Source organism: Blennius ocellaris, assembly GCF_963422515.1.
Source record: "Blennius ocellaris genome assembly, chromosome: 24".
NCBI lineage: Eukaryota > Metazoa > Chordata > Actinopteri > Blenniiformes > Blenniidae > Blennius > Blennius ocellaris.
Genome location: NC_137673.1, coordinates 16,195,696 through 16,223,336, shown reverse-complemented (window position 1 = coordinate 16,223,336; position 27,641 = coordinate 16,195,696). Strand labels below are relative to the sequence as shown.

At 49.4% G+C, this 27,641-nt stretch overlaps 2 protein-coding genes across 2 annotated transcripts; both read right to left on the bottom strand.

The window, feature by feature from the left end:
• Nucleotides 1-1,812: 1,812 nt before the first annotated feature.
• Nucleotides 1,813-22,224, bottom strand: sonb (SON DNA and RNA binding protein b). Its single transcript, XM_080519951.1, has 20 exons — nucleotides 22,116-22,224; nucleotides 21,758-21,976; nucleotides 20,774-20,808; nucleotides 19,951-20,126; nucleotides 15,944-16,038; nucleotides 15,739-15,863; nucleotides 14,786-15,644; nucleotides 10,269-10,453; nucleotides 9,890-10,042; nucleotides 9,595-9,767; nucleotides 8,349-8,483; nucleotides 6,094-6,180; nucleotides 5,864-6,019; nucleotides 5,674-5,784; nucleotides 5,474-5,590; nucleotides 5,235-5,382; nucleotides 2,903-2,971; nucleotides 2,516-2,631; nucleotides 2,301-2,402; nucleotides 1,813-2,120 (listed from the first exon to the last, which is right to left on the bottom strand). Exons 1-20 carry the CDS (start codon nucleotides 22,196-22,198, stop codon nucleotides 2,043-2,045), a joined length of 3,222 nt encoding a protein of 1,073 aa, XP_080376077.1. The 5' UTR covers nucleotides 22,199-22,224; the 3' UTR covers nucleotides 1,813-2,042.
• A 1,649-nt stretch (nucleotides 22,225-23,873) lies between these two features.
• Nucleotides 23,874-27,641, bottom strand: rcan1b (regulator of calcineurin 1b). Its single transcript, XM_080519958.1, has 5 exons — nucleotides 27,398-27,641; nucleotides 26,740-26,872; nucleotides 24,900-25,073; nucleotides 24,663-24,822; nucleotides 23,874-24,110 (listed from the first exon to the last, which is right to left on the bottom strand). Exons 2-5 carry the CDS (start codon nucleotides 26,860-26,862, stop codon nucleotides 23,926-23,928), a joined length of 642 nt encoding a protein of 213 aa, XP_080376084.1. The 5' UTR covers nucleotides 26,863-26,872; nucleotides 27,398-27,641; the 3' UTR covers nucleotides 23,874-23,925.

Sequence of the window (27,641 nt, the reverse complement as noted above, 5' to 3'; positions counted from 1 at the left end):
ACCACACCGGTTAGGAGTGAGAACCACACCGGTTAGGAGTGAGAACCACACTGGTAAGGAGTCAGTACCACACTGGTTAGGGGTGAGAACCACACCGGTTAGGGGTGAGAACCACACTGGTTAAGAGTGAGAACCACACTGGTTAGGGGTGAGAACCACACTGGTTAAGAGTGAGAACCACACCGGTTAAGAGTGAGAACCACACCGGTTAGGAGTGAGAACCACACCGGTTAGGAGTGAGAACCACACTGGTAAGGAGTCAGTACCACACTGGTTAGGGGTGAGAACCACACCGGTTAGGGGTGAGAACCACACTGGTTAAGAGTGAGAACCACACTGGTTAGGGGTGAGAACCACACTGGTTAAGAGTGAGAACCACACCGGTTAAGAGTGAGAACCACACCGGTTAGGAGTGAGAACCACACCGGTTAGGAGTGAGAACCACACCGGTTAGGAATGAGTACCACACCGGTTAGGAGTGAGAACCACACTGGTAAGGAGTCAGTACCACACTGGTTAGGGGTGAGAACCACACCGGTTAGGGGTGAGAACCACACTGGTTAAGAGTGAGAACCACACCGGTTAGGAGCCAGTACCACACTGGTTAGGAGTCAGTACCACACCGGTTAGGAGTGAGAACCACACTGGTTAGGAGTCAGTACCACACTGGTTAGGAGTGAGAACCACACCGGTTAGGGGTCAGTACCACACTGGTTAGGAGTCAGTACCACACCGGTTAGGAGTCAGTACCAGAAATATCCTCCTCCGTTGAAGAGTAGGAAGAATCTCTCCTCAGGCTTTTGCTGAAGGTTGGGGGATTAGAAGGTGTGAAACCCTGAGAGCCTCAGCCAATGGGTGAGTGGCTGACAGCCTCAGCCAATGGGTGAGTGGCTGAGAGCCTCAGCCAATGGGTGAGTGGCTGAGAGCATGGGGAGAAAGTCCCACTGCAGTGACAACAGGACCCCCTGCTGACTGTGAGGCTGAGGCAGACCCCTGAGTTCAACTCCACGTCATGACACCTGAACGTCTTTCCTTGGAAAAGAACCAACTGTCTGTGGTCTTGTGATCCTTCCAGACGGTGAGAATCGTCTTGTATTGACACAATGATGGTGAACTGGTGAACACTGTAGACGTTGGTAGAAAGCAGTAAAGAGAGCTGTGTGTATTGACACAATGATGGTGAACTGGTGAACACTGTAGACGTTGGTAGAAAGCAGTAGAGAGAGCTGTGTGTATTGACACAATGATGGTGAACTGGTGAACACTGTAGACGTTGGTAGAAAGCAGTAGAGAGAGCTGTGTGTATTGACACAATGATGGTGAACTGGTGAACACTGTAGACGTTGGTAGAAAGCAGTAGAGAGAGCTGTGTGTATTGACACAATGATGGTGAACTGGTGAACACTGTAGACGTTGGTAGAAAGCAGTAGAGAGAGCTGTGTGTATTGACACAATGATGGTGAACTGGTGAACACTGTAGACGTTGGTAGAAAGCAGTAGAGAGAGCTGTGTGTATTGACACAATGATGGTGAACTGGTGAACACTGTAGACGTTGGTAGAAAGCAGTAGAGAGAGCTGTGTGTATTGACACAATGATGGTGAACTGGTGAACACTGTAGACGTTGGTAGAAAGCAGTAGAGAGAGCTGTGTGTATTGACACAATGATGGTGAACTGGTGAACACTGTAGACGTTGGTAGAAAGCAGTAGAGAGAGGAATGGTGGATTTCTTTGGTTCCCAGGAGACCACTCAGTACTATAAAAGATAAATAAATCTTTATTCCAACAAATGTAGAAGAAGTGTTTGTTACAAGTTGAGTCAGAAGAAGTAACGCTACAGACATTGATATGTACAGTTTGATACAGACATGGACCATCGTGTACAGACAGCAGTACATGGTGTCACCTTGAACCACCTTCAAAACAAAGACCATGAAGTCCACTGGTCCGGGACACACAGTGGACGTGTGTGAGACCCTCGGTCCGGTCTCTGTGGAGAACAGGGGCCCGGTGGAGGCAGCAGTGACCACGGGGCCCCTGGTCTATGTGGAGAACAGGGGCCCGGTGGAGGCAGCAGTGAACACGGGGCCGGTGTAGAGTCCGGGACCGTCCGAAGAGACCTGGAGACCAGCAGAGGACACACCATGAAAACCTCTGAAGACTGTGTGTGTGTGTGTGTGTGTGTGTGTGTGTGTGTGTGTGTGTGTGTGTGTGTGTGTGTGTGTGTGTGTGTGTGTGTGTGTGTGTGTGTGTGTGTGTGTGTGTGCGTGCGTGTGTGTGTGTGCGTGTGTGTGTGTCACCTCTCCCAGAGCCTGCAGGGCCACAGTGGCCGCCATGGCCTTGGCATGCTTCTTGTTGGGACTGGCCGTCTGAGGCTGGTAGTCCACTCCGTTCACCGTCACCTGGGAGACCAGAGGACAGACCATGAAGACCTGGACCAGCAGGTCCATGGAGTCCTGGTGGGAGACCCGGACCAGCAGGTCCATGGAGTCCTGCAGGCGGAGCAGCGACTCACCTTGAAGAGGAAGTTCTTGCGGTGGTCCGGTCCACTGTGGTGGACCATGACGAAGTCCGGCTGCATGATGCGTCTCTTGTTACACAACTCAATGAGAGCAGACACCGGGTGCTTGCCTGCACACACACACACACACACACACACACACACACACACACACACACACACACACACACACACACACACACACACACACACACACACACACACACACACACACACACACACACACACACACACACACACACACACAGTTGAGAGAGCACAGCAGAATGTGTGTGTGTGTGTGTGTGTGTGTGTGTGTGTGTGTGTGTGTGTGTGTGTGTGTGTGTGTGTGTGTGTGTGTGTGTGTGTGTGTGTGTGTGTGTGTGTGTGTGTGTGTGTTACCCATCAGGTCCTTGGTCACAACCAGTCCTCCAGTTTGTTTCTGTGGTTTTTCTCCTTCAGCTAGTAACCCTGGAACACAGAGACCTCGTCACTGAGTGTGTACACTGTGTACACTGTATACACTGTATACAGTGTATACAGTGTATAGAGTGTACAGTGTGTATAGTGCATAGAGTGTATACAGTGTGTATAGAGTGTATAGAGTGTACAGTGTGTATAGTGCATAGAGTGTATACAGTGTGTATAGAGTGTATAGAGTGTACAGTGTGTATAGTGCATAGAGTGTATACAGTGTGTATAGAGTGTATAGAGTGTACAGTGTGTATAGTGCATAGAGTGTATACAGTGTAGAGTGTATAGAGTGTACTGTGTGTACAGTGTGTATAGAGTGTATAGAGTGTACTGTGTCCAGTGTGTATAGTGTGTACAGTATAGAGTGTATATAGTGTATAGAGTGTACTGTGTGTACAGTGTGTATAGAGTGTATAGAGTGTATAGAGTGTACAGTGTGTATAGTGCATAGAGTGTATACAGTGTAGAGTGTATAGAGTGTACTGTGTGTACAGTGTGTATAGAGTGTATAGAGTGTACTGTGTCCAGTGTGTATAGTGTGTACAGTATAGAGTGTATATAGTGTATAGAGTGTACTGTGTGTACAGTGTGTATAGAGTGTATAGAGTGTACAGTGTGTACAGTGTGCATAGTGTGTACAGTATAGAGGGTATATAGTGTACTGTGTGTACAGTGTGTATAGTGTATAGAGTGTATACAGTGTAGAGTGTATAGTGTATAGAGTGTAATGTGTGTACAGAGTGTATAGAGTGTACAGTGTGTATAGTGTGTACAGTATAGAGTGTATATAGTGTACTGTGTGTACAGTGTGTATAGTGTATAGAGTGTATACAGAGTAGAGTGTATAGAGTGTATAGTGTATAGAGTGTACTGTGTGTACAGTGTGTATAGAGTGTATAGAGTGTACAGTGTGTACAGTGTGTATAGTGTATAGAGTGCACTGTGTGTACAGTGTGTATAGAGTGTATAGAGTGTACTGTGTGTACAGTGTGTATAGTGTATAGAGTGTATACAGTGTAGAGTGTATAGTGTGTACTGTGTGTACAGAGTGTATAGAGTGTACAGTGTGTACAGTGTGTATAGTGTATAGAGTGTATACAGAGTAGAGTGTATAGTGTATAGAGTGTATTGTGTGTACAGTGTGTATAGAGTGTACTGTGTGTACAGTGTGTATAGAGTGTACAGTGTGTATAGAGTGTACTGTGTGTACAGTGTGTACATTGTGTATAGAGTGTATAGTGTACTGTGTGTACAGTGTGTATAGAGTGTAGTGTACAGTGTGTATAGTGTGTACAGTATAGAGTGTATATAGTGTATAGAGTGTACAGTGTGTACAGTGTGTACAGTATAGAGTGTATATAGTGTACTGTGTGTACAGTGTGTATAGTGTATACAGTGTAGAGTGTATAGTGTATAGAGTGTACTGTGTGTACAGAACGTATAGAGTGTACAGTGTGTATAGTGTATAGAGTGTATAGTGTATAGAGTGTACTGTGTGTACAGTGTGTATAGTGTATAGAGTGTACAGTGTGTACAGTGTGTATAGAGTGTACTGTGTGTATAGAGTGTACTGTGTGTACAGTGTGTATAGAGTGTATAGAGTGTACTGCGTATAGAGTGTACTGTGTGTACAGTGTGTATAGAGTGTACAGTGTGTATAGAGTGTACTGTGTGTACATTGTGTATAGTGTATAGAGTATACAGTGTATACAGTGTATACAGAGTACAGAGAGTACAGAGTGTACAGAGTGTACAGTGTGTACAGGATACAGTGTACACAGAGTATACATAGAGAACAGAGTATATAGAGTATACAGTGTATACAGAGTGTACAGAGAGTACAGAGTGTTCAGAGTATACAGTGTATACAGAGTACAGAGTACAGAGTGTACAGAGTGTACAGTGTGTACAGGATACAGTGTACACAGAGTATACATAGAGAACAGAGTATATAGAGTATACAGTATACAGAGTGTACAGTGTATACAGAGTATACAGTGAGTACAGTATACCGTGAGTACAGTGTACAGTATACAGAGTATACAGTATACAGAGTATACAGTGAGTACAGTATACCGTGAGTACAGTGTACAGTGTACAGTATACAGAGTATACAGTATACAGTGTATACAGTGAGTACAGTGTACAGTATACAGTATACAGTGTACAGTATACAGAGTATACAGTATACAGTGTATACAGTGAGTACAGTGTACAGTATACAGAGTATACAGAGTACACAGAGTACAGAGAGTCAGACCTTTGCGGTCCACCTTGAAGTCGATCACGATGGGTTCCACGGTTCCTTCCCGGTTCCTTCCCAGGCCTTCTCCGGTTCTCCAGCCCATCTTCCTCATGAGGAACTCTCCCACTCCTCCAGAGACCGGAGCTGCTCGGAGGAACTGGTCCTACACACACACACAGTTCAGTCAAGGGTTCCTGCTGGTCCTGCAGGACCACCCTGGTCCCTGGTCCCGGGTCCCTGGTCCAGGTCCCTACCTTCTTGAGCCAGGCTTGTGGGCCACTGGAGCTCAGTTCCTCCGAGCTCAGAACCTGGGCTCCAGTAGAACCCGTGAACAGACCCGGAACCGTGTTGGACTGGGCCCAGGCGTCCACCTACCAGAAGACAACATGTGGAATTAGCAGCAGGACTTCATCAGCAGTAGAACCGGCGGGACAAGGAGAACCGGGGACCAGACCTGCTCCTGGGCCCGGCTCAGCATGCAGATGGCGGTGATGTCATAGGGGTTCTCCGCCAGCCGGCGCTGAGCTCGAATCCTCTCCGTCACCGCCTGGGTGATGTCCACCGACTGCAGGGCACAGAGAGACAGACATGAGACAGAGACACATAGAGAGGAACACCTGGGTCATGTGACGGGGGGGGCTGACCTGGAGGAGTGGCTCTGGGAAGACGTTCTCCTCGGGCTGGACCTGGACCTCCGCTGGAGGTTCTGCTCCTGGAGAAGTGTGTGCGGGAGCTTTTCTGGAGGTCTTCTCACACGATTTCTCCACAGGAACCCACTCTCCGTACGCCCCCTCCCCCTCCTGAGGACAACATGAGGGACATGAGGGACAGACCAGGTTCTACGGCTTGTACAGGTTCTGGAGGTTCTGCAGACCTTCTTCCGGTGCTGAGATCCCGAGGATACGGGAAACTCTTTGGCCATGTCTGCGTCACTCCTTCCAGCCGGACGAACAGTCAGGTTCTGAAGACACAGGAAGTGAGGTGGACGTTCACACAGCAAGTGAGGTGGACGTTCCCCTCAGACACACAGGAAGTGAGGTGGACGTTCCACTCAGACACACAGGAAGTGAGGTGGACGTTCCACTCAGACACACAGGAAGTGAGGTGGACGTTCCACTCAGACTCACAGGAAGTGAGGTGGACGTTCCACTCAGACACACAGGAAGTGAGGTGGACGTTCCACTCAGACACACAGGAAGTGAGGTGGACGTTCTTACAGGAAGTGAGGTGGACGTTACATTCAGACTCACAGGAAGTGAGGTGGACGTTACATTCAGACTCACAGGAAATGAGGTGGACGTTACACTCAGACACACAGGAAGTGAGGTGGACGTTCTTACAGGAAGTGAGCTGGACGTTACATTCAGACTCACAGGAAGTGAGGTGGACGTTCCACTCAGACACACAGGAAGTGAGGTGGACGTTCCACTCAGACTCACAGGAAGTGAGGTGGACGTTCCCCTCAGACACACAGGAAGTGAGGTGGACGTTCTTACAGGAAGTGAGGTGGACGTTACATTCAGACTCACAGGAAGTGAGGTGGACGTTACATTCAGACACACAGGAAGTGAGGTGGACGTTCTTACAGGAAGTGAGGTGGACGTTACATTCAGACACACAGGAAGTGAGGTGGACGTTCTTACAGGAAGTGAGGTGGACGTTACATTCAGACTCACAGGAAGTGAGGTGGACGTTCCACTCAGACACACAGGAAGTGAGGTGGACATTCTTACAGGAAGTGAGGTGGACGTTACATTCAGACTCACAGGAAGTGAGGTGGACGTTACACTCAGACACACAGGAAGTGAGGTGAACAATCTTACAGGAAGTGAGGTGGACGTTCCACTCAGACTCACAGGAAGTGAGGTGGACGTTCCACTCAGACTCACAGGAAGTGAGGTGGACGTTCCCCTCAGACACACAGGAAGTGAGGTGGACGTTCTTACAGGAAGTGAGGTGGACGTTACATTCAGACTCACAGGAAGTGAGGTGGACGTTACACTCAGACACACAGGAAGTGAGGTGGACGTTCTTACAGGAAGTGAGGTGGACGTTACATTCAGACTCACAGGAAGTGAGGTGGACGTTCCACTCAGACACACAGGAAGTGAGGTGGACGTTCCACTCAGACTCACAGGAAGTGAGGTGGACGTTCCACTCAGACTCACAGGAAGTGAGGTGGACGTTATTCAGACTCACAGGAAGTGAGGTGGATGTTCCACTCAGACACACAGGAAGTGAGGTGGATGTTCCACTCAGACTCACAGGAAGTGAGGTGGACGTTCCACTCAGACACACAGGAAGTGAGGTGGACGTTCCACTCAGACTCACAGGAAGTGAGGTGGACGTTATTCAGACTCACAGGAAGTGAGGTGGACGTTCCACTCAGACTCACAGGAAGTGAGGTGGACGTTATTCAGACTCACAGGAAGTGAGGTGGACGTTCCACTCAGACACACAGGAAGTGAGGTGGACGTTCCACTCAGACTCACAGGAAGTGAGGTGGACGTTATTCAGACTCACAGGAAGTGAGGTGGACGTTCCATTCAGACTCACAGGAAGTGAGGTGGACGTTATTCAGACTCACAGGAAATGAGGTGGACGTTCCACTCAGACACACAGGAAGTGAGGTGGATGTTCCACTCAGACACACAGGAAGTGAGGTGGACTTTCCATTGAGACTCACAGGAAGTGAGGTGGACGTTATTCAGACTCACAGGAAGTTAGGTGGACGTTCCACTCAGACACACAGGAAGTGAGGTGGACGTTCCACTCAGACACACAGGAAGTGAGGTGGACGTTCCACTCAGACTCACAGGAAGTGAGGTGGACATTATTCAGACTCACAGGAAGTGAGGTGGACATTATTCAGACACACAGGAAGTGAGGTGGACGTTCCACTCAGACACACAGGAAGTGAGGTGGACGTTTCACTCAGACACACAGGAAGTGAGGTGGACGTTCCACTCAGACACACAGGAAGTGAGGTGGACGTTCCACTCAGACACACAGGAAGTGAGGTGGACGTTCCACTCAGACTCACAGGAAGTGAGGTGGACGTTCCACTCAGACACACAGGAAGTGAGGTGGACGTAACACTCAGACACACAGGAAGTGAAAGCCTCTTACGTTGATGCTGAAGTTGATGACTTTCTGCTCTCGGAGAGTCGATGCTGCAAAGGATTTCCCATCATCCTCTTCATCGGAGACGTGAGGAAGAGCCACCGGCAGCTCAGCTGAGCTGTCCACGATCATCTGACACTTCTACAAGGAGATGAAACACCATGAGGAGGACATGAGAGAGAAGGTTGGAGGTTGATGGAGGTCATGAGAGAGGAGAAGGTTGGAGGTTGATGAAGGACATGAAAGGAGAGGGTTGGAGGTTGATGGAAGACATGAAAGGAGAAGGTTGGAGGTTGATGAAGGACATGAAAGGAGAAGGTTGGAGGTTGAAAGAGGACATGAATGGAGAAGGATGGAGGTTGATGGAGGACGTGAGAGAGAAGGTTGGAGGTTGATGGAGGACATGAGAGAGAAGGTTGGAGGTTGATGGAGGACATGAAAGGAGAAGGTTGGCGGTTGATGGAGGACATGAAAGGAGAAGGTTGGAGGTTGATTAAGGACATGAGAGAGAAGGTTGGAGGTTGATGGAGGACATGAGGGAGAAGGTTGGAGGTTGATGAAGGACATGAGAGAGAAGGTTGGAGGTTGATGGAGGACATGAGGGAGAAGGTTGGAGGTTGATGAAGGACATGAGAGAGAAGGTTGGAGGTTGATGGAAGACATGAAAGGAGAAGGTTGGAGGTTGATGAAGGACATGAAAGGAGAAGGTTGGAGGTTGAAAGAGGACATGAATGGAGAAGGATGGAGGTTGATGGAGGACGTGAGAGAGAAGGTTGGAGGTTGATGGAGGACATGAGAGAGAAGGTTGGAGGTTGATGGAGGACATGAAAGGAGAAGGTTGGCGGTTGATGGAGGACATGAAAGGAGAAGGTTGGAGGTTGATTAAGGACATGAGAGAGAAGGTTGGAGGTTGATGGAGGACATGAGGGAGAAGGTTGGAGGTTGATGGAGGACATGAGAGAGAAGGTTGGAGGTTGATGGAGGACATGAGAGAGAAGGTTGGAGGTTGATGGAGGACATGAAAGGAGAAGGTTGGAGGTTGATGGAGGACATGAAAGGAGAAGGTTGGAGGTTGATGGAGGACATGAGAGAGAAGGTTGGAGGTTGATGGAGGACATGAGAGAGAAGGTTGGAGGTTGATGGAGGACACGAAAGGGGAAGGTTGGAGGTTGATGGAGGACATGAAAGGAGGAGGTTGATGGAGGACATGAAAGGAGAAGGTTGGAGGTTGATGGAGGACATGCTCTCTTACGTCAGTGAACTCCTTGATGCTAAGGCTGTTGGCCTGCTTCTCCACCCTCCTCCTCACCTCCTCCAGAGTGGTTGAGGGCTGGGTGGAGGAGGACGGGGACTTGTTGGAGATGGAGGGCAGCGGCAACAGAGAGGACAGGGTGGACATGTTGGACAGGGCTGCGGTCACCGTAGCTGTGAGGGACACAAATGCCAGACATGTCAAATTCTCAGGCTTTAAACATTACGAGTGTTTGAAAACGCAACTTTTCAAAAAAGCGTTCTCTTTGAAGACGGGCTGCTGACTGGAGACGTACCGGCCGTCATGCTGGCCATGGCAGCGTTCATGGCCATGCTGGGCAGAGCCAGAGGCAGCATGGACGTCCTCAGGCTGGCAGGGACCGGCATCCCGGCTTTGGCACACATGGCGGCAGCGTTCGCTTTCGCAATCTCCAACAACTGCTCCTTATCTGAGGAAACAGGACATCTCGAGCATGAGGAGGGACACACAGGAAGTGAGGTGGACGTCACGCAGAGGAACTGAGAACAATCCAAGTGTGAATCTATGTGGTGTATATCTATATCTCCATAGTGTACACTGAGGTGACGCTATATGTGGTGTACATATACGCCACGTAGACGTGGTGGTCTATGTGGCGTATGTCTACGTGGTGTGAATCAATGTGGCAGTCTGACCCAGGTCGCTGATCCGCTGGGGACTGCAGTGCTTCCGAGATGGGGATCTATTTTTTCGGAGGATGAGTACGGGGGAGTGGCTGGGCTCCCGTTTCCAGCGGTCCCTCTGGCTGTACGTTACTCTCTTTCGGCTGCGTGACGCAGAGCGAGAGCGAGACCTCCGGGACGACCTGCGTCCTCCGGACCTGTAGAGACACCGAAGGGGGGGACGGGTAGTCTAATTTAGTGACTGTAACACATTGTGACCGTCAACGTTTGACCTTACAGACCTGTCAATACCGTCAATAAAGACCCGTCAAGACCGTCAATAAAGACCCGTCAATACCGTCAATAAAGACCCGTCAATAAAGACCCGTCAATACCGTCAATAAAGACCCGTCAAGACCGTCAATAAAGACCCGTCAATAAAGACCCGTCAATAAAGACCCGTCAATACCGTCAATAAAGACCCGTCAATAAAGACCCGTCAATGCCGTCAATAAAGACCCGTCAATACCGTCAATAAAGACCCGTCAAGACCGTCAATAAAGACCCGTCAATACCGTCAATAAAGACCCGTCAAGACCGTCAATAAAGACCCGTCAATAAAGACCCGTCAATGCCGTCAATAAAGACCCGTCAATACCGTCAATAAAGACCCGTCAATACCATCAATAAAGACCCGTCAATAAAGACCCGTCAATAAAGACCTGTCAATACCGTCAATAAAGACCCGTCAATAAAGACCCGTCAATAAAGACCTGTCAATACCGTCAATAAAGACCCGTCAATGCCGTCAATAAAGACCCGTCAATACCGTCAATAAAGACCCGTCAATACCGTCAATAAATACCGTCAATACAGTCAATAAATACCCGTCAATACCGTCAATAAAGACCCGTCAATACCGTCAATAAATACCGTCAATACAGTCAATAAAGACCCGTCAATACCGTCAATAAAGACCCGTCAATACCGTCAACAAAGACCCGTCAATACTGTCAACAAAGACCCGTCAATACCGTCAATAAAGACCCGTCAATACCGTCAATAAAGACCCGTCAATACCGTCAACAAAGACCCGTCAATACCGTCAACAAAGACCCGTCAATAAAGACCCGTCAATACCGTCAACAAAGACCCGTCAATACCGTCAACAAAGACCCGTCAATACCGTCAATAAAGACCCGTCAATACCGTCAACAAAGACCCGTCAATACCGTCAACAAAGACCCGTCAATACTGTCAACAAAGACCCGTCAATACCGTCAATAAAGACCCGTCAATACCGTCAATAAAGACCCGTCAATACCGTCAACAAAGACCCGTCAATACTGTCAACAAAGACCCGTCAATAAAGACCCATCAATACCGTCAATAAATACCGTCAATACCGTCAACAAAGACCCGTCAATACCGTCAATACAGTCAATAAAGACCCGTCAATACCGTCAACAAATACCCGTCAATACCGTCAATACAGTCAATAAAGACCCGTCAATAAAGACCCGTCAATACCGTCAATAAAGACCCGTCAATACCGTCAATAAAGACCCGTCAATAGAGTCAATAACGACCCGTCAATACCGTCAATAACGACCCGTCAATACGTCAATAAAGACCTGTCAATAACGTCAATAACGTCAATACCGTCAATAAAGACCCGTCAATACCGTCAATAACGACCCGTCAATACGTCAATAAAGACCTGTCAATAACGTCAATAACGTCAATACCGTCAATAAAGACCCGTCAATACCGTCAATAAAGACCCGTCAATACCGTCAATAAAGACCCGTCAATACCGTCAACAAAGACCCGTCAATACTGTCAACAAAGACCCGTCAATAAAGACCCATCAATACCGTCAATAAATACCGTCAATACCGTCAACAAAGACCCGTCAATACCGTCAATACAGTCAATAAAGACCCGTCAATACCGTCAACAAATACCCGTCAATACCGTCAATACAGTCAATAAAGACCCGTCAATAAAGACCCGTCAATACCGTCAATAAAGACCCGTCAATACCGTCAATAAAGACCCGTCAATAGAGTCAATAACGACCCGTCAATACCGTCAATAACGACCCGTCAATACGTCAATAAAGACCTGTCAATAACGTCAATAACGTCAATACCGTCAATAAAGACCCGTCAATACCGTCAATAACGACCCGTCAATACGTCAATAAAGACCTGTCAATAACGTCAATAACGTCAATACCGTCAATAAAGACCCGTCAATACCGTCAATAAAGACCCGTCAATACCGTCAATAAAGACCCGTCAATAAAGACCAGTCAATACCGTCAATAAAGACCTGTCAATACCGTCAATAACGTCAATACCGTCAATAAAGACCCGTCAATACAGTCAATAAAGACCCGTCAACACAGTCAATAAAGACCCGTCAATACCGTCAATAAAGACCCGTCAATAAAGACCCGTCAATACAGTCAATAAAGACCCGTCAATAGAGTCAATAAAGACCCGTCAATACCGTCAATAAAGACCCGTCAATACCGTCAATAAAGACCCGTCAATAAAGACCCGTCAATACCGTCAATAAAGACCAGTCAATACCGTCAATAAAGACCCGTCAATACCGTCAATAAAGACCCGTCAATAAAGACCCGTCAATACAGTCAATAAAGACCAGTCAATACAGTCAATAAAGACCAGTCAATACCGTCAATGAAGACCCGTCAATAAAGACCCGTCAATACAGTCAATAAAGACCCGTCAATACCGTCAATAAAGACCAGTCAATACAGTCAATAAAGACCCGTCAATACCGTCAATAAAGACCCGTCAATAAAGACCCGTCAATAAAGACCCGTCAATACAGTCAATAAAGACCAGTCAATACAGTCAATAAAGACCCGTCAATACCGTCAATAAAGACCCGTCAATAAAGACCCGTCAATACAGTCAATAAAGACCCGTCAATACCGTCAATAAAGACCCGTCAATAAAGACCCGTCAATACCGTCAATAAAGACCCGTCAATACCGTCAACAAAGACCCATCAATACCGTCAATAAAGACCAGTCAATACCGTCAATAAAGACCAGTCAATACCGTCAATAAAGACCCGTCAATACAGTCAATAAAGACCAGTCAATACCGTCAATAAAGACCCGTCAATACCGTCAATAAAGACCAGTCAATACCGTCAATACAGTCAATAAAGACCAGTCAATACCGTCAATAAAGACCCGTCAATACAGTCAATAAAGACCCGTCAATACAGTCAATAAAGACCAGTCAATACCGTCAATAAAGACCCGTCAATACCGTCAATAAAGACCTGTCAATACAGTCAATAAAGACCAGTCAATACCGTCAATAAAGACCCGTCAATACCGTCAATAAAGACCAGTCAATACCGTCAATAAAGACCCGTCAATACAGTCAATAAAGACCAGTCAATACCGTCAATAAAGACCCGTCAATACAGTCAATAAAGACCAGTCAATACAGTCAATAAAGACCCGTCAATACCGTCAATAAAGACCAGTCAATACAGTCAATAAAGACCCGTCAATACCGTCAATAAAGACCCGTCAATAAAGACCCGTCAATAAAGACCCGTCAATAAAGACCCGTCAATACAGTCAATAAAGACCAGTCAATACAGTCAATAAAGACCCGTCAATACCGTCAATAAAGACCCGTCAATAAAGACCCGTCAATACAGTCAATAAAGACCCGTCAATACCGTCAATAAAGACCCGTCAATAAAGACCCGTCAATACCGTCAATAAAGACCCGTCAATACCGTCAACAAAGACCCATCAATACCGTCAATAAAGACCAGTCAATACCGTCAATAAAGACCAGTCAATACCGTCAATAAAGACCCGTCAATACAGTCAATAAAGACCAGTCAATACCGTCAATAAAGACCCGTCAATACCGTCAATAAAGACCAGTCAATACCGTCAATACAGTCAATAAAGACCAGTCAATACCGTCAATAAAGACCCGTCAATACAGTCAATAAAGACCCGTCAATACAGTCAATAAAGACCAGTCAATACCGTCAATAAAGACCCGTCAATACCGTCAATAAAGACCTGTCAATACAGTCAATAAAGACCAGTCAATACCGTCAATAAAGACCCGTCAATACCGTCAATAAAGACCAGTCAATACCGTCAATAAAGACCCGTCAATACAGTCAATAAAGACCAGTCAATACCGTCAATAAAGACCCGTCAATACAGTCAATAAAGACCAGTCAATACAGTCAATAAAGACCAGTCAATACCGTCAATAAAGACCCGTCAATACCGTCAATAAAGACCCGTCAATACCGTCAATAAAGACCCGTCAATACCGTCAATAAAGACCCGTCAATACAGTCAATAAAGACCGTCAATACAGATCAATGGCTCCTGGTCTCATGTCTAGCGTCCTACAGACCCTGTCCTACAGACCCTGTCCTGACAGTCCCACTCAAAGTACTTCAAGGAGGATTCACTGACACTTTTCATTCATTCAACCAAACCAACAGTAATCTGTCTCTACCTGGACCTGGACCTCTTCCTGTGGGAGGGGCTTTTGGAGCGAGACCTCTTCTTATGGGAGGGGCTTTTGGACCTGGACCTCTTCCTGTGGGAGGGGCTCTTGGAGCGAGACCTCTTCTTGTGGGAGGGGCTTTTGGACCGAGACCTCTTCTTGTGGGAGGGGCTTTTGGACCTGGACCTCTTCCTGTGGGAGGGGCTCTTGGAGCGAGACCTCTTCTTGTGGGAGGGGCTCTTGGAGCGAGACCTCTTCTTGTGGGAGGGGCTTTTGGACCTGGACTTCTTCTTGTGGGAGGGGCTTTTGGACCTGGACTTCTTCTTGTGGGAGGGGCTTTTGGAGCAAGGCCTCTTCCTGTGGGAGGGGCTTTTGGACCTGGACTTCTTCTTGTGGGAGGGGCTTTTGGACCTGGACCTCTTCTTGTGGGAGGGGCTTTTGGACCTGGACTTCTTCTTGTGGGAGGGGCTTTTGGACCTGGACTTCTTCTTGTGGGAGGGGCTTTTGGAGCAAGGCCTCTTCCTGTGGGAGGGGCTTTTGGACCTGGACCTCTTCTTGTGGGAGGGGCTCTTGGAGCGAGACCTCTTCTTGTGGGAGGGGCTTTTGGAGCGAGACCTCTTCTTGTGGGAGGGGCTTTTGGACCTGGACCTCTTCTTGTGGGAGGGGCTTTTGGAGCGAGACCCTCTCCTGTATCTCCTGGGGGGAGACTTGGATCGCCTTCTCTTCTTGGAGGACTTGGCGTCCTTGCTCCGTAGAGGAGACCGGGAGGGTTTCTTGCTCCTCTTCACTGGCGGGGTGCTCGGGGGGGCCTCCTGCTGGGTGGAGGTGTTTCCAGGTTCAGAAGATGTGGGCACTAAGGCAGCAGCGTCTGGACGAGGAGGCAGGGCAGAGAAAACAAGCTTCAGGGTCATCGTGTTGTTGTGGAGCCATTGCTCTTTCTCAAAGTAGAAATCAAGCGGTACCTTGTTCTTCTGGCTCCTCGTTCTTCTGCACGACCTCCAGGGCCACCGTAGTCGTCTCCAGACCCCCCGACTCATTCTGGGTGGACTGTGGGGGTTCCTCCAGAGCCGGCCTGGTTTCACAGGGACTGGCAGAGACAGGTCAGAGCATGACTCATCAGATCACACCGGAGTCCTCAGCACCTTTCGCCACAGACCTCTCTCTTACCCGGAGGTGGCGCTCTGGGGGGTCGGAGAGCTTCTCTGTGTGGAAGGTGACGGAGAGCGTCTGTCCTCGTCCCCTCGGCCTTTAGCGGAGTTGTCCTGTTCACGAGCAGCAAACCACAGTCATGTCTGTTACTGAGCGACACGCCAACAGGAAACACATGTGTCCGTTCTGATTGGATGTTGGTGGACTGCTTCACAAGAGCGTGTTTTTAAAAAGATACATTTCCCCCTGTATCCATGGGTACAGAGTCACAGCGTTTTACTGTTTCCACGGAAACGGTTCTGGGGCCTCATCTATAAAGGTTGCTTGAGCACAAAACGGATCCTGAACGATTTGTCCGCCACTTCCCATGCAAACGTTGTAATCTAAACATGCGCCAACTTTAAACCTCACACACACTGGGGCTGCCCGATTATGAAAAAAATCATATACACGATTACTTTGGGCAATATTGAAATCACGATTATGTTTGTGATTTTGGAACATCATTTATTGAACATGTTTAAAAAAACTGTTGAATATATAAACATGTCCTGTAATGTAGTAGTAAAAAATAAACTGTTGTACTGCGTTCAGTCTTTTTAAAAGAATAAATAAATAACTGTAGATACTAATATAAGCTACAGTAACGAATCATGTTGCTTTACATGATATGTTGATACTTTGGCCTGTGAGGCTCAGTACTTAAAGCTAAGTCATGCTAGTAGCCACCGTTAGCATGACTTAGCTTTAAAAAGACATGGAACCTAAACCACTGGTGTTATTATCATCATCAATATGTTAGTTTACAGCAGGTATAACAACGGTGAGCACACGCAGGAAACCATACATTCACAACTTTATCAGGAAATTTTAAAGTAGTAACTTACTGCTAAGTAGCTAGCGCCTGCACGTTCTGGTTAAATGTGTCGTCATTTCCTGTCTGACAGTGGAGGGAGCCTGACAGTGGAGGGAGCCTGACAGTGGAGGGAGCCTGACAGTGGAGGCTGCATTGGAAATGACTGAGAATGGCGGTCCTGCAGCCAAATACGCGTCTCACAAGGAAAACGTTTTTCCTCCATTACATGAATGCTGAGATCGTCTGGAGCCAAAATCATAATGGCGATTAAAACTCGATTAATCGAGCAGCCTGAGCAAACACATATTTTAGACACGGGGGAAACTGGTGGCGCAGATGGTGGAGAAATGAAGCCAGACGCATCTTATACATTTAATGTCTTCACAAATCAGACTTATTGATCCACGTGATCATAAACGTGTTCTTGTGTTCTCAAGGTTCTTTAAATGATTATCGACTGTGACAAGGTGCGTACCAATCAGTCTATCTCAGGGGGTCGGCACCCCGCGGCTCCTTGGTCCCTCCACTGAGGCTCCTTGAGCCTCCGTCCCACTGCAGTTCATCCTGCAGGGACGTAAGGAGGCAAGGCCACCAGAGAGGGACGTAAGGAGGCAAGGCCACCAGAGAGGGACGTAAGGAGGCAAGGCCACCAGAGAGGGACGTAAGGAGGCAAGGCCACCAGAGAGGGACGTAAGGAGGCAAGGCCACCAGAGAGGGACGTAAGGAGGCAAAGCCACCCAGAGAGGGACGTAAGAAGGCAAGGCCACCAGAGAGGGACGTAAGAAGGCAAGGCCACCCAGAGAGGGACGTAAGGAGGCAAGGCCACCCAGAGAGGGACGTAAGGAGGCAAGGCCACCAGAGAGGGACGTAAGGAGGCAAGGCCACCAGAGAGGGACGTAAGGAGGTAAAGCCACCCAGAGAGGGACGTAAGGAGGCAAGGCCGCCAGAGAGGGACGTAAGGAGGCAAGGCCACCAGAGAGGGACGTAAGGAGGCAAAGCCACCCAGAGAGGGACGTAAGAAGGCAAGGCCACCAGAGAGGGACGTAAGAAGGCAAGGCCACCCAGAGAGGGACGTAAGGAGGCAAGGCCACCCAGAGAGGGACGTAAGGAGGCAAGGCCACCCAGAGAGGGACGTAAGGAGGCAAAGCCACCAGAGAGGGACGTAAGGAGGCAAGGCCACCAGAGAGGGACGTAAGGAGGCAAGGCCACCAGAGAGGGACGTAAGGAGGCAAGGCCACCCAGAGAGGGACGTAAGAAGGCAAAGCCACCAGAGAGGGACGTAAGGAGGCAAGGCCACCCAGAGAGGGACGTAAGGAGGCAAGGCCACCCAGACCACCAGAGAGGGACGTAAGGAGGCAAGGCCACCAGAGAGGGACGTAAGGAGGCAAGGCCACCAGAGAGGGACGTAAGAAGGCAAGGCCACCATAGAGGGACGTAAGAAGGCAAGGCCACCCAGAGAGGGACGTAAGGAGGCAAGGCCACCCAGAGAGGGACGTAAGGAGGCAAGGCCACCAGAGAGGGACGTAAGTAGGCAAGGCCACCAGAGAGGGACGTAAGGAGGCAAGGCCACCAGAGAGGGACGTAAGGAGGCAAGGCCACCAGAGAGGGACGTAAGGAGGCAAGGCCACCAGAGAGGGACGTAAGGAGGCAAGGCCACCAGAGAGGGACGTAAGGAGGCAAAGCCACCAGAGAGGGACGTAAGGAGGCAAGGCCACCAGAGAGGGACGTAAGGAGGCAAGGCCACCAGAGAGGGACGTAAGGAGGCAAGGCCACCAGAGAGGGACGTAAGGAGGCAAAGCCACCAGAGAGGGACGTAAGAAGGCAAGGCCACCCAGAGAGGGACGTAAGAAGGCAAGGCCACCCAGAGAGGGACGTAAGGAGGCAAGGCCACCAGAGAGGGACGTAAGGAGGCAAGGCCACCAGAGAGGGACGTAAGGAGGCAAGGCCACCCAGACCACCAGAGAGGGACGTAAGGAGGCAAGGCCACCAGAGAGGGACGTAAGGAGGCAAGGCCACCAGAGAGGGACGTAAGAAGGCAAGGCCACCCAGAGAGGGACGTAAGGAGGCAAGGCCACCCAGAGAGGGACGTAAGGAGGCAAGGCCACCAGAGAGGGACGTAAGGAGGCAAGGCCACCAGAGAGGGACGTAAGGAGGCAAGGCCACCAGAGAGGGACGTAAGGAGGCAAGGCCACCCAGAGAGGGACGTAAGGAGGCAAAGCCACCCAGAGAGGGACGTAAGAAGGCAAGGCCACCCAGAGAGGGACGTAAGGAGGCAAGGCCACCCAGAGCGCAGTCCCACTACAAATGTAGTTGCAGCAATAACACAACAATAATAGCATGAAGAACGTAGAATTGCTGGACAGCAGCTCAACTGGTACCTGAAGCTGGGAGCTTCCTGTACCTTTCACAGTAAAAGCCCACAGTTCCAGGAGGTCCATTACAGACTTGTTGAGAGTGACGGAACATTCTAGTGAATTCCACAACTACAGGACATTAAAGCCACACCATCACACTCATGGTTCTAACAATCCACATCTCCCACATTTATCTTCCATTTTAATAATGTGTAGCGATAAAGGAGCTGAGAGCTGCAATGCATTATGGGAGTTTATGTTTGTCGTGTTTTAAATGTAATTATTGGGGGTTATGTTAGGTTTGTAGTGTTGGTAATAATTGTGTTGTGTTGTGTTTTTGTTGCTTAGTTCATGTAGTTTAGTTTATTAGTTGTAAGTCGTCAACCAGCAGTGAAGAAGGTTTTGTGTGTCGTGTCCTCCTGGCATGGTCTTCCTGTGGGACTGTCAAAATAAAATGTGTGGCTCTCTGGGTGTTGTGTTCAGAGGGAAACGGGACCAAACGGCTCTTGGAGCATTAAAGGTTGCCGACCCCTGGTCTATCTGATTCAGCATGTATATAGAGCGCTGCACTGTGGAGGCTCTGTGTTTCATCCACTCACTCTGGAATTCGAAGCAGTGGGTGCCAAAGTCCACTGAGTCTTTTTATAAAATCTAAAAAAGGATTTATAGCGATTTATAAAAATCCAAATATTTTGGGAGGCATGCCATTTTCAGCTTTTGGGTGCACGTACATTTTTAGGTTTTATAGGTGAGGCATTGCTCTCTTCGTGTTTTGGTTCTGGAGGGTCTATTTTTTGCAATTGGAGAACTGTCACCTGTTTGGGGATGATATCTGGCAGGTCCTCCTGTCTTCTCAGTGATGAACTCTCCTCCTGCTTCCCGTCGGAGTCCGAGGAGTCTTCACCTTTCCTCCTCCTCCTCTTCTTCTTCTTCTTCTTCTTCTTCTTCCCCGTGGAGTGATGGCTGCGACTTCTGCTGTCTCCATCGTCACCTGGAGAAGAACCAGGCTGTTAGGGGCGGTATCTTCAGAGGTCAGAGGTCACATGAGGAGCTTCCACATGTAACTGGTGTGGTTTTCCTTCTCTGCGGTGTGATTTTTTTGTTGAATGAAGAGATCTCAGAACAAGGCCTGTCTTCTGGATCACTTTCATTCTGTTCCAATGAAAAACATTACATGAGCTGGTGTACCTCGGCAGCAACTCTCCTCTTCCTCTGCAAGCAAACAACACGCGTCTGAACTGATGGAGGAAGCCTGCTAAGCTAACATAGCAGTTAGCTTTTCACCTCCCACTGCCGTATGAGTACGTTTTTAATGCACAGAACCTGACTAAACTCTAGGAACATAACTTTCACACTGGACACAATCACCCACAACACTCAACACAACTTTGAAGACATGAATTTTAGCCTATAAACTTTAACAAAGAGGAGCGCGCTCAAACTCCCACACACCTCCGACAGTGCCGCTTACAGCTCTGACCGGAGTGCGCATGCGCGGAGCACCTTGCCGTGATAACACACATGAAAAAAACAAACTTAAAGGGACAGGCACGAGAACAGCACACATGAGCAGGAAACAACACTAACAAGTTATTTTAGTGAAATACAGCAGTTTGTGACAATCTGTTACACACTCACCTGGATCCTTGGAGGTCTGTGGAGATGTTCCTCTTCTAGGACACAGAAACAGAAAGACAGTAAAGAAACAGGAAGCTTCGAGACTCACACATCGACATCATCTTCCTCCTGACCTTCATCTGTGCTCATCGCCAGGAGGAAGAGGAGGATGAGGGGGGAGAGGAGGAAGGAGAAGAGGAGGGTGATGGGGGGGAGGAGGAAGGAGAAGAGGAGGATGATAGGGGGGAGAGGAGGAAGGAGAAGAGGAGGAGGAAAGGAGATGAAGCAGAGAAGGAGGGAGAGGAGGAAGGAGAAGAGGAGGAGGAAAGGAGATGGAGCAGAGAAAGAGGAAGCAGAGGAGAAAGAGGAGGATGAGGGGGGAGAGGTGGAAAGGAGATGAAGCGGAGAAAGAGGAGGATGAGGGGAGAGAAGAGGAGGAGGATGAGGGGTGAGAGGAGGGAGGAGAAGAGGAGGAGGAGGGGGGAGAGGAGGGAGGAGGAGGAGGAAAGGAGATGAAGTAGAGGAGAAAGAGGAGGATGAGGGGGGAGGAGAAGAGGAGGAGGATGAGGGGTGAGAGGAGGGAGGAGAAGAGGAGGAGGAGGGGGAGAGGATGGAGGAGAGGAGGAGGAAAGGAGATGAAGCGGAGAAAGAGGAGGATGAGGGGGAGGAGAAGAGGAGGAGGATGAGGGGTGAGAGGAGGGAGGAGAAGAGGAGGAGGATGAGGAGGGAGAGGATGGAGGAGAGGAGGAGGAAAGGAGATGAAGCGGAGAAAGAGGAGGATGAGGGGGGAGAGGAGGAGGAGGAGGGGGAGAGGATGGAGGAGAGGAGGAGGAAAGGAGATGAAGCGGAGAAAGAGGAGGATGAGGGGTGAGAGGTGGGAGGAGAAGAGGAGGAGGAGGGGGGAGAGGATGGAGGAGAGGAGGAGGAAAGGAGATGAAGCAGAGGAGAAAGAGGAGGGTGGAGGCACACGGTGACGATGAAGCATCGCGAGGATGTCTCTTTCACCTGTCTCTCTCTGCGTCCGTCCCAGACTCCGAGCCACTGTCTCTCTCTCGGTTCTTCTTCTTCTTGCTCTTATGTTTCTTCGGCTTCTTGTGCTTCTTATGCGCGTGCTCCTGAACTGGATCCGGTCCTGGACCCGGTACCGGTCCTACATCCGGACCTAGACCCGGTCCCTGAGCCGGATCCTGTCCCGCTCCGTCCACTGCAGCTCCTGCACACACACTGTCAGAAGAAACAGTCCACAGAGCGCGTTAGCCACGTTAGCTTCAGCCTGCAGCCACTGAGCCTCAGACTCCTCCACCACACACCCACACATCAATAACACGACTAGAAGATTTGAACAAAACAGACTCTAACGCACCCTCTATCCTCCTTCTGGTCCTCAATCTCCCTGATTTTGTTCAGAATAAAGTCCTGGAAGATATGCTCTATGTCGGCCGCCATGTTTTTCCTGCGCGTGTCATCGGAGTTCCGGGTGCTGGCGTCATTACGTCACGACGTACACCAATCACCACGATTCACGGCCAGTGCAGACTCAGCCAATCAGTGAGGAGTATGATGTGTAGATCAATGCAGCTGAAGATGGCTCAATACAAGGTGGTTCACGTTGAAGTAGACAAACATTACATTACCAAGTAGATTAACACATCGATGTAGATCAGTAGATAAATAAACAGATATTCTTTATTCAAGGCCGTTGCGTGTTAAGCCGATGTATCAGCGCAGCAACCAGGTTTGATGAGGATTGAGTGCACATGCAGACTAAGATGATAGCGGCACCGCCATCTTGGATGAGGACCGCGTTCTCATCCAGTACGTTCACTTCTACATACGAATGAGATTTTTACACAATAAAAATAGCAACAACTCAGAGCTCACAGCATATTTTCACCTGGTTTGGTTTGTTGGTACCAGTAGACATGTATACAAGTCATTAAATATCCAAACACATTTTGTCAGATGATCAAATATTTATTTCATCATACAATCATGTTAGTATTAACTTTTTATTAAATGAGCATGAAGTAAAAAAACTAGCTAAACTGACAAACACCAGTCGTCTAATCCAGGAGGTAAAACATGGGGTCCAACGGCCAGATCCAAGCCAGGGTTTGAGTAACTGTAACGTCTTTAATGACTGAGGGACATTGTGTTAATACAACAGAATGAAGGACTTCAGACGTGGATCTAGGTTCTGCTATTACAGCAGCATTTCAAGTGAAAACACCTATTTTTCCTTTTTGTTTCAGAAAGGGTTCATGTTGACCTGGCAACATTTTGAAAACAAAGGAGTACATTTTGACGGAGCTCCAAAATGCTAGGAAAATGTTTTCACTTGAAAAACTCGTGTAATCGAGACCCAAAGGCGGTGACCCCTGGACCCTCGCTGTGACCCCTGTGAAACTCCTGTGGTTACAGTAGCAGTGTGAAGAGGCTTCACAGGGTTCAGAAACTCTTTACACACCAACATTTACATTTCCACAAACATCTCGTCGACTCGTGAACTCTTTTTATTGGCTGGAACACAAAGTGAGCAGAACAGAGAAGCAGACACCCAACGGGGACACGTTTCAACACACACCCACACACACACATCATATAGTGACGTGTTCAGACCTCCAGCCGCTGCATCTTGTGAATCTTCAGTTGTTTTTAGTTTGGGTTTTTTTGGGGGGGGGGTTAAGATCTGGTGAATTTTGAGGATCTCTTAAGTGTGGTGTTTTTTGTTTTTTATGTTGACCTTCTGGGTCTTTAGATCTTGTGGATCTTTCTGATGTTTTGGGTATTCTGAGTCTCGGTTGTCTTTTGGGCGTCTTCCAGCAGAGATGAGGAGACGTGGAGGCTGCAGCGCGGAGCTCACTCACACACAGGAACCGTCGGGCAGGAGAATGACGGAGCGTTCCTTGGAACGAGATGAGACGACGCTGCATTCAAGTCGTGTGGGAAGACGACGACGACGGTGGAGATCCACTGTGAGACCACAGACCAAGCGGGTCCCCAAAGCAGCTTCTGATGGAGCCTTGTGTTCCCACAGGAAGTGAATGCAACATGTGAGGCTGGAGCCCCCACCCCCCCCCCCCCCCTTCCCCCCAGGGGAATCTCAAGGCCCCCTCCCCACTGTGGTCCAAGTTGTAGAGGTTCTTCATCCTCCACTGGGTCCAGGATCAGGCTCACGGCTCCTCTCGGGGAACGAAGTCTGGCCGGCGGGTCTGCACGATGCGAGGCCGCTGGGGGCGGGGCTTGTCATCGTCACCACTGTCGTCGGGGGCAGAGCTGTCACCGCGCTCGTCCTCGCACACGTGGACCACCACGCTGGGCGTGGTGGGCGTGGCCGTGTGGAGCTCATACTTGTCCCCTGAGAGACACATTGGACAGTCAGGTTCAGCTCATGCCACCATGTAGCATGTGACATACGGTTGCTAAGGATGTCGCTGCTAACGCTAAGCATGTAGTCGCCAAGGCTACACAGTTAGCCACCAATGCTAAACATGTAGCTGCCAAAGCTAAACATGTAGCCACTAATATATAGCATGCAGCCAACACAAAACATGTAGCATAAAGCTAATGTTAACATGTAGCCATTAACACTAAACCATGAAGCTTCTTACGCTAAATATGTAGCCGCTGACACTTAATATGTCGCATGCAGTGAAAAACTTTACATACAGGTAAAGATGTAGCATGTAGCTAAAACTATACATGTAGCATGCAATGAATGCTAACATGAAGTCTGTGGGCTAAATAGGTAGCATACGGCTAAACATGTTGCATGAAGCTAAAGCTAACGAGAAGTATGTGGCTAAACATGTAGCATACAGCGAAACATGTAGCATGCAGCTAAATGTGCCACCTGCAGCTAATGCTAAGCATGTCGCACGGTCAGTGGCTGGCAGAACGCCAGCAGTACCTGGTCCCAGCTTGGAGATGGCACACAGCAAGTCGTAGTTGATGACCGGGGTGGCGTCCTGCGACTGCTCCCAGCCCACAGGGGGGGAGGCCGGGGGGGAGATCAGGAACTGCTTCTCCGGTTTGGGGGGCTCCAGGCGAGGGCTGCCTATATGTACCGACTGCAGGGGGAGAATTTAGTGGTTAGGTTCCCTCGACCCCCTCAGAGTTCCTCCGGTCGGCCGAGGTTCCAGCTCACCTGGGCGAAGTAGAGGCGGATCTCCTTGCCGTTGAAATCGGTCTTGTGCAGCTGCAGTCGGGCCTCGGCGGCGGCCAGAGCGTCGCTGAAGCTGATCCGGACCCGACGGAACGACCGGAAGTACTGGAAGTGGACCTCTGGGTCGAAGGGACGGAACAGAGCCTCGAAGCTGGACTGGAACACACAGGAGGAACATCTGGGTCACGACACTCCACACCCACCGGAACGTCTGCGACGGAACCTGCACATCTTCACAGTCCAGGATCTGTCAGGACTGCTGGACAGCAGCACCCACCCCGGGACCAAAAGACGACCCCTGACCCCTGACCCCTGACCCCAACCCGACCCTGAAACTCACATGTGGAGGAGCAGCAAGCTCAAAGCTCTCACCTGCTCCTCGGGACGACGGAACAGGTCCTGGCCGGTCAGAGAGGTGACCAGGCACAGGTGGTCCCACCTGACGGGGGACCAGGAGGACCAGGAGGACCAGGGGAGCTGGAGCCTCCTCCTCCACCGGAGGGGGCGGAGAACCTTGGCCTTCCCCAGGGTGACGGCTGAAGGAGCACCGGAGGAAGGTCAGACCAGTTCTCCTAGCGGGGCTCTTCAGCTCCGAGCCGGACCAGAATCCCACATTCCAGAACCAGGAGCTCGTCAGACTGCAGGAATGTTCCAGAGCGGAAAACGTCCTTCAGCCGTCTCTCTCTTCCTCGCTCGCCCTCTCTCTTCCTCTCTCTCAGCTGCTTGAATGAGACTCCACGTCTGACGCATCAGCCCTCCCCTCCCTTCACCCCCCCCCCCCCCCTCCATTCACAGATCGGCAGCCAATCGGCTGCGGGAGGCGGGGCCTCCTCCAACCAATCAGAGCGCAGACAGAACGGCAGACATTCTGACATCAGCAGCTTTCTGCAGCTTCTCATGGAAAATCACCTCAAACAGCAGAGAGGAGGAAGAGGAAGAAGAGGAGTAGGAAGAAGAGGAAGAGGAGGGGGAGGATGAAGAGGAAGAGGAGGGGGAGGAAGGAGGAAGAGGAGGGGGAGGAAGGAGGAAGAGGAGTTGCTGGTCCGCAATGTACAGGCTGAAGATTTGCTTGATGAGTTTATTATTAGAATGGAAGAAGAACGTGTGACACATCTTTGAAAACATTTGGGAATTAATAAACACGGTGCAGATTATCAGGGAATATCTTCATGTCACAGAGTGTGTGTGTGTGTGTGTGTGTGTGTGTGTGTGTGTGTGTGTGTGTGTGTGTGTGTGTGCTAATCATCTGCAGCCATGTGTACACAATCGCCTCACATAGTTTCCTTCGCTTCAGTTCTTTCATCTTTTTTCCATTGCCTCACTGGACACACACACACACACACACACTTTCCATGGTGGAGGTCAAACAGACAGAACTTGTCTTGTTGCTATGAAACACCACACAACAACATGCAACACAACCAAACACCACCAGACACATCCAAAACCACCTGGTACCATCAGCCCTGCCACAACACCTGTATTTTACCAAGATTTAATTTTCCTATACACATTGTGTACCTCACATCCTCATCGGAGGAGAATAAAAGCCATGATGCGGTACGTGGCGTCGCCGTGAGCTCACGATCAAAAGACGGGTCTGACCGCGACAACAGTCACAACATGGACCGTTCGGAGCATCACGGGTGTCTGGAAACGCCACCGATTGAAAAAGCTCAGTCTCCATGGGAACGGGGAGGGTATCAACTTTATAAAAATGCTCCGTTGCTATGGAAACTGAACTTTTTGAAAATGCTGTTTGTGAATGCCAGTGCTGGCTGGGGCAGGAGACGTTCCACATGTAGAATGAGCGTGAACACACCTTGGTGCTGCCTTCGCTGAACAGGTCCTCCGGAACCTTACAGGCGATCAGAGCGTTGGGCAGGTCGGTGAACTGGACGTCCACCGTGGCTTCTTCCTCCACCTTGTTCTCCGCCTGCTGCATGGCCCCCAGTCTGGTGGACACAACCTGGTCTTATTTCTGTTGCATCAAATACAACACCGTCATTTCAAGGCGTTTTACAGGGAGGGGGGGGGGGACAAGTCAATAGGACCAAGTAGGAAGAAACCTGCAGAACCAGAGTCAGAGGTGGACCCTTTCTAGAACCAGAGTCAGAGGTGGACACTTTCTAGAACCAGAGTCAGAGGTGGACCCTTTCTAGAACCAGAGTCAGAGGTGGACCCTTTCTAGAACCAGAGTCAGAGGTGGACACTTTCTAGAACCAGAGTCAGAGGTGGACACTTTCTAGAACCAGAGTCAGAGGTGGACACTTTCTAGAACCAGAGTCAGAGGTGGACACTTTCTAGAACCAGAGTCAGAGGTGGACACTTTCTAGAACCAGAGTCAGAGGTGGACACTTTCTAGAACCAGAGTCAGAGGTGGACACTTTCTAGAACCAGACCACAAAGTGGAGACATTCTAGACCCAGACCCAGACAGGACAGACAGGCGGATTCAGACCCCAGTTCAGTAGAACTCACCAGATGAAGTTCTTCTCTCAGCCGAAGATGAACAGGAGCTTTAAAGCCTATTAGCTCCACTAAACCGCTAACATGGAGCTAAAACCGCAGCAGACCGCCTCCAGTTCCAGAGTGTCCTCCGTCACACCGACAGACGGATTCCAGAGAACCTCCTCCACACAAACTGCGGAAAAGTGTCTTTACTCGAGTGGAAAACGGGTCTTTAATGAACTCTCAAGCTTCTACTCGGCTAATCGCGTTAGCA

Excerpts from the sequence above, each read along its gene's own strand:
- sonb (XM_080519951.1), bottom strand. The coding sequence starts at position 22,198 with ATGGCGGCCGACATAGAGCATATCTTCCAGGACTTTATTCTGAACAAA. Across the intron at positions 16,039-19,950 it reads CAGATATCATCCCCAAACAG|GACAACTCCGCTAAAGGCCG; the intron begins GTGACAGTTCTC and ends GCTCGTGAACAG. Across the intron at positions 2,121-2,300 it reads CCCTGCAGGCTCTGGGAGAG|GTCTCTTCGGACGGTCCCGG; the intron begins GTGACACACACA and ends GCTGGTCTCCAG.
- rcan1b (XM_080519958.1), bottom strand. The coding sequence starts at position 26,862 with ATGCAGCAGGCGGAGAACAAGGTGGAGGAAGAAGCCACGGTGGACGTC. Across the intron at positions 24,823-24,899 it reads TCCGCCTCTACTTCGCCCAG|TCGGTACATATAGGCAGCCC; the intron begins GTGAGCTGGAAC and ends CTCCCCCTGCAG. Across the intron at positions 24,111-24,662 it reads CATCTCCAAGCTGGGACCAG|GGGACAAGTATGAGCTCCAC; the intron begins GTACTGCTGGCG and ends TGTGTCTCTCAG.